The sequence below is a fragment of the Schistocerca serialis genome, chromosome 8, assembly GCF_023864345.2.
Source record: "Schistocerca serialis cubense isolate TAMUIC-IGC-003099 chromosome 8, iqSchSeri2.2, whole genome shotgun sequence".
NCBI classification, from domain to species: domain Eukaryota; kingdom Metazoa; phylum Arthropoda; class Insecta; order Orthoptera; family Acrididae; genus Schistocerca; species Schistocerca serialis.
In genome coordinates this window covers 425677962-425684740 of record NC_064645.1, presented here as the reverse complement: position 1 = coordinate 425684740, position 6779 = coordinate 425677962, and the positions used below count along the sequence as shown (strand labels likewise).

The window sequence follows — 6779 nt, the reverse complement described above, 5'->3', positions numbered from 1 at the left end:
TCATGATATCTAATATTACAAATTTACTCTTTCTGATGGACACACGTCCAGATCGGCCGCTCTCAAAATTCTGCCATCTCTCTCCCCACATCCACCACTGCTGGCGGCTCACCTCCAACTGCGCAACGCTACGCGCTGTTCACATCCAACTGCCCTACACTACAACAGCGAATATTCCAACAATGCCAACCAGGCACAGACTGCACACAGCACGGTCAGTGGTTTTCATATAGAGCGCTACATGGCGTTACCGACATAACAACCTAAACAGCCTACTTACAAGGTTAGTTAGGTGTAAGTAGTTCTAAGTTCTAGGGGACTGATGACCTCAGAAGTTAAGTCCCGTAGTGCTCAGAGCCATTTGAACCATTTGAACACACACACACACACACAAAGAGACACACCCACACACATACAGAGACACACACACACATACAACACACACACATTATATATATATATATATATATATATATATATATATATATATATATATATATATAGAGAGAGAGAGAGAGAGAGAGAGAGAGAGAGAGAGAGAGAGAGACACACACACATACAGAATGTCCAGATGATTAATTTCCATAGTACCCGATTACTCACTCCCATAGTTACTTAGATGCATGTAAACTCGACGGACGGGCTGCTGTGCGCCCGCCGTGCTGTAGCGGTGCTGCTGTGCTGAAACGCCGCCTCCGCTTGCATTGCAGGACCGGCTGACGGGGCACGGGGCGATCGCGTCCATCGGCTCGGTGGCGGCGGGCACGGGCGGCTCGTCGCCGTTCAGTGCGTCGCACCACCACCATCACCACCACCACCACCGCGGCTCGGGGGCGGGCTCGGGCGGCGCCGGGGGCGGCGCGGGCGGCGCGGGCGGCGGCATGACGCCCACGTCGCACCACCACGCCGCCGCCGCCGCCGCCGCCTCCGACTTCCAGCCGCCCTACTTCCCGCCGCCGTTCCCGCCCCCGCCGCCCGTCTCGCACCACGGCCACCACGCGCAGGGCCACGGCTCTCCGGGCGCAGGTAAGTCGCTGCCTTCCAAACTCTCCACCTTCTCCAGCATCTCACTTCCAGAACCTTCCTTCCGCGGACCTTTCGTAGGGTGGCGCACTCTGTAGTTACTAGCTTTCCCCGTATATTTGTAACACGTATCCTGTCCCACATTTTGGTTGTGGATCCTTATGGTCTCACATTTTGACATGTACCTGAAGATGGGACACATGTTCTGAAACCAGCGAGTGCTTTCCTTTTTAGGAATAAAATTTTTTACAACTGTAGAGGATTTTATTATGGACAATGAATAATAGCTGTGTATGTCCTGTGTACAGAAACGCGGGACTGCAACATCCTCCTTTATTTCCTTGACTGCTCCACAGCACACCAGCGTGCAAATTAATTATAGTCCTGTTACGAGGCATCTCGTGATTTTGGAATATGTGACTACTACAGTCATTCAAAGAGAAACGAGCAGGAGGCTGAAGGAATCGTAATGCCATTGCCTACCGGAGAACGTGTGGTCCTTCCAAGAGCGCAGAAGCTCCAGATTCGCAGCTAGAGGATCGCACGCCGACCTGACGACGGAAAGAGCACGCGCGTCGACCGTCCATTGAGATCAGTCGTGTTGAAAAAAGAGAAATTGAGGCTTCAAAAGAAAAGAGGTGTACGAGGGCGGTTTAATGAATCTAGGACTAAAATAAGGCCTTAGTAAAGATAACGGCACGAGAGAGACAATTCTGACGTTGCAGCTCATAATGGAACCAAGACTAAAGAAAAATCAAGACACGTTTATAAGATTTGTCGATCTGGAAAAGCGTTCGACAACGTAAAATGGTGCAACATGTTCGAAATTCTGAGAAAAATAAGGGTAAGCTATAGGGAGAGACGGGTAATATACAACATGTACAAGAGCCAAGAGGGAATAATAAGAGTGGCCGACCAAGAACGAAGTGCTCGAATTAAAGGGGGTGTAAGGCAGAGATGTAGTCTTTATGCCTAAAGTTCCATCTGTACATCGAAGAAGCAATTATGGAAATAAAAGAAAGGTTCAGGAGTGGATTTAAAATTCAAGGTGGAAGGATATCAGTGATACGATTCGCTGATGACATTGCTGTCATGAATGAAAGTGAAGAACAATTACATGATCTGCTGACTGGAATGAACAGCCTAATGAGTACAGCCGGCCCGAGTGGCCGAGCGGTTCTAGGCGCTTCTGTCTGGAACCGCGCGACCGCTACGGTCGCAGGTTCGAATCCTGCCTCGGGCATGGATGTGTGTGATGTCCTTAGGTTAGTTAGGTTTAAGTAGTTCTAAGTTCTAGGGGACTGATGACCGCAGATGTTAAGTCCAATAGTGCTCAGAGCCATTTTTAATGAGTACAGAATATGGACTGAGAGTAAATCGAAGATAGACGAAAGTAATGAGAAGTAGCAGAAATGTGAACAGCGAGAAACATCAGGATAGATCGTCACGAAGTAGATGAAGTTACGGAATGCTACGACGTAGGCAGCAAAATAACCAATGACGGACGGAGCAATGTGGACATCAAAAGCAGACTAGCATTGGCAAAAGGGCATTCCTGACCAAGAGAAGTCTACCAATATCAAACATAGGCCTTAATTCGTGGAAAAAATTTCTGAGAATGTAAAGTAGTGAAACATGAACTATGGGAAAACCGGAACTGAAGAGAATCGGGGCATATGAGATGTGGTCCTACAGACGACTGTTGAAAATTAGGTGGACTGATAAGGTAAGGAATGAGGAGGTTTTGTCCAGAATCGGAGAGGAAAGGAATATATGGTGGTCCAGCAATCCTCCAGCTTTTTCATCCCATCGGAAAAATCGGTTGTGTCAAATTCTGCAAAATTCTCGTTGACTGCAACTGTCACTTCCTCATTTAGTAAAAATTTCTTCCGAGCAAGCCAAAGTTTCAAATTAGGAAACAGGTAGAATCTATTTGGGACTAAGTCTGGTGAAAATGGTGAATGAATAACCAATACCAAGTCCAGTTCATGCACTTTCATCGTTGTTATCGCTTATGTGTGGGATGGTGCCTTGTCCTGGTGGAAGAGCACTTTTTTGCGTGCTAACCTTGGCTTTTTTCAGCCAATGCAAGTTTCAAACGACTCAACAGTGAAGCATAATAGGGTCAAGTTAGTGTTCTGCCTATGAGGATCATTTCTTAGGAATCCCAGAAAACAGCGACCATCACCTTATCAGCTGAAAACGGTCTTTCCACTTTCACCAGCCTTTGTCCATTGTTTTAACTACCATTTTGACCCTGGTGCGTCGTGATAGATCCATGTTTCATACAAAATCACAAACTGATGCAATAAGTCTTGCGGATAGCTATTAAACATCGCCAGACATTGTTATGAAATGTTGTGCCGGATGCGCTTTTGGTCGGCCTTGAGCAATCGCGGCATCCATTTCGCAAACAGCTTCTTCATAGCCAATTCTCCTTACAGGATATTATGCACTCGCTCAGTTGAGATGCCTGCAGTCTCAACAGACCCGTGAATTTTTGTTCGACGGTCTAGCATTGCCATATCATAAACTTAGTCAATGGTTACTTTCGTCGTGGCCCCAATTGGACGGTCAGAACAGGCTTCGTCTTCTGTTCTTGTCCGACCACAGTTACGTCATTAATCCAAAAATAAATAGTCTTCAGTGATGGCGGAGAGTGAACTTCGTCCAGTTCTGTTTTGATCTGCGTGGCAGTCTAACCCTTGAAATGAAAATATTTACCAACTGAACGAAACTCGGTTTTCTCCATTTTTAATCGCAATCGACCAGTTTAGACGGCTGTGAAATCGAACAGTATATCATACATCGTTGAAATTCTTTGTACAATCTTTAGAATAGCCAAACTTACCAGCTATGAAGGAGCGACAAACATGCTCCATTCTTTCATGGAAATTTACCAAAATGATCAAACCACCAGGAGCGCCGGGAACTGAGAGCACTGGAGGTCAGGTCAGTTGCAAATGTCGAGGCGTGCCACAAGCTATTCAAGGGAGGACCCATGTCGTTGACTGGTGGCGCATTACAGATATCAGTGTGCAGCAGGTGGATATATTTATTATGAAGCACCAGTGAGTTACGGTGGCAGTCATTATACAACAGGTCAGGTCAGTTGCAAGTGTCAAGGCGTGTCTCACGCCATCCAGGGGAGAACCGATGTCGTTGACCGATGATGCATTACCAATACCAGAGTTCAGCAGGTCGATACTCTTACTGTTGAACACCGGCGAGTTACGGCGGCAGCCATTGCTCCTGAGGAAATGTGAAGATGCACAGTGTGACAGTTGTTCTTCGTCTTGGGGCCAGACAACAAAAGTATCCACATAATGTCGTGGCAAGAAGGCGACGTTATCCGGCTACAATTCCTAAACTTCATGGAATTCCCTGAACAATTTTGCACTTGCTTCATTCACCGACGTATACCTGCAAAACAGACACAGAATTAAATATGTATCGTTATCTTTTTATTGTATTTATTTTTGTTGACCCTCCAGGGTAGCCGAGAGCACTAAAGCGTTGCTTCCTGGACTCGGGTAGGCGCGCTGGCCCCAGATCGAATCCGCCTGGCGGATTAACGACGACGGCCAGTGTGCCGGCCAGCCTGGATGTTTTTAGGCGGTTATTCACATCCTACTAGGTGAATACCGGGCTGGTCCCCACGTCCCTCCTCAGTTACACGACTCGCAGACATTTGAAACACATTCACACTCTTTCACGATTTACACTAGACGCAAACAGCTGGGGTACACTAGTTCCATCCCGGGGGGTATGGGGTGGCGGCAGGAAGGGCATCTGGCCACCTCGCCACCTCTTAAGATTAACCATGCCAATTCCGTACTTAATCCTGCCGACCCTGCGCACAATACGGGATAAAGGCAGTAGCAAAAGAAGACTTCTTTTATTATTGTTGATGAATTTACTTTCATTAAAACTGTTCATCTCCACCTAATGGTTGCAAGTTAGTTGTCGTGTACGAATGAGTCAAGCTGTTTTGCAGTGAACACATCGCGTGTCGTGGGGCGATCACTGTGTTTTTAAAATAATTGAAAAGCCACGATCGCTTCAATCGTTTATTAGGTGGCCGGTTTCAGCACTCTGAAGGTGCCATCATCAGATCTGAAACGTGGATAAATGTTAATCCACGTTTCAGATCTAATGATGGCACCTTCAGAGTGCTGAAACCGGTCATCTATTAAACGATAGAAGCGATCGTGGCTTTTCAATTATTTTAGAGTCAAGCTGTTTTACACTCAGGAGTGTTTTCCTCCGTCAGCGATCTGAGGAGGCGAAAACTTCCTGGCAGATTAAAACTGTGTGCCGGACCGAGACTCGAACTCGGGACCTTTGCGTTTCGCGGGCAAGTGCTCTACCATCTGAGCTACCCAACCACGACTCTCGACCTGTCCTCACAGCTTGAAATCCTGCCAGTACCTCCTCTCCTACCTTCCAAATTTTACAGAAGCTCTCCTGCGAACCTTGCAGGTCCGCACGAGAGCTTCTGTGAAGTCTGGAAATAGGAGACGAGGTACTGGCAGAATTTTGAGGTGTGAGGACGGGTCGCGAGTCGTGGTTGGGTAGCTCAGATGGTAGAGCACCTGCCCGCGAAACGCAAACGTCCCGAGTTCGAGCCTCGGCCCGGCACACAGTTTTAATCTGCCGGGAAGTTTCATATCAACGCACTCTCCGCTGCAGAGTGAAAATCTCATTCTGAGGAGGAAGAGGTGGTGGTGATGGTGCTGTTGTTCGGCAGGTGGGGGCGGCGCGGGCGGCGCGGGCAGCGGCGCGGGCCAGCTGGACTACCTCAACTCGGTGGCGGCGGCCGCGGCGGCGGACCCCTACTCGCAGACGCTCAGCTCGCTGCACCAGGCGCACCACTACAACCAGCTGACCGCCGCCGCCGTGTCCGCGGGCCAGCGCGGCGCGCACGACGCCCTGCGACGCTCCGACGCCGACGCCCTGCACGTGGTGAGTGGCCGCGCGCCCTAGCACTGCTTTGTCACTCCCAGTCCTGTCTCCGTAAGGTCAGTCGTTGGGCAAATTGCACTCTTATACTTAAACATACACAACTGGCCATTAAAATTGCTACACCAAGAAGAAATGCAGAAGATAAATGGGTATTCATTGGACAGATATATTATACTAGAATTGACGTGTGATTACATTTTCACGCAATTCGGGTGCATAGATCCTGAGAAATCAGTACCCAGAACAACCACCTCTGGCCGTAATAAAGGCCGTGATACGCCTGGGCATTGAATCAAACAGAGCTTGGATGGTGTGTAAGGGTACAGCTGCCTATGCAGCTTCAACACGATACCACAGTCCATCAAAAGTAGTGACTGGCGTATTGTGGCGAGCCAGTTGCTCGGCCACCATTGACCAGACGTTTTAGTTGGCGAGAGATCTGGAGAAAGTGATAGCCAGGGTAGCAGTCGAACATTTTCTATATCCAGAAAGGCCCGTACAGAACGTGCAACATGTGGTCGTGCATTATCCTGCTGAAATGTAGGGTTTCGCAGGGATCGAATGATGGGTAGAGCCACGGGTCGTAACACATCTGATATGTAACGTCCACTGTTCAAAGTGCCGTCAATATGAACAAGAGGTGACCGAGACGTGTATAACCAATGGCACCCAATACCATCACGCCGGGTTATATGCCTGCATGGCGATGAGGAATACACGCTTCCAATGAGCGTTCACCGCGATGTCGCCAAATACGGATGCGACCATCATGATACTGTAAACAAAACCTG

The 6779-nt window shown here is 48.4% G+C and overlaps 1 protein-coding gene across 1 annotated transcript in view; it reads left to right on the top strand.

Moving 5' to 3' along the window:
• The first annotated feature begins 4999 nt into the window (after window positions 1–4999).
• The window catches only part of LOC126417048 (transcription factor AP-2-beta), a 354829-nt gene continuing 353049 nt past the window's right edge, over window positions 5000–6779 (top strand). Inside the window, exons 1-2 of the mRNA XM_050084939.1 lie at window positions 5000–5019; window positions 5802–5988. Coding sequence (XP_049940896.1) covers window positions 5000–5019; window positions 5802–5988 — 207 coding nt within the window. The remainder of the gene's footprint in view (window positions 5020–5801; window positions 5989–6779) is intronic.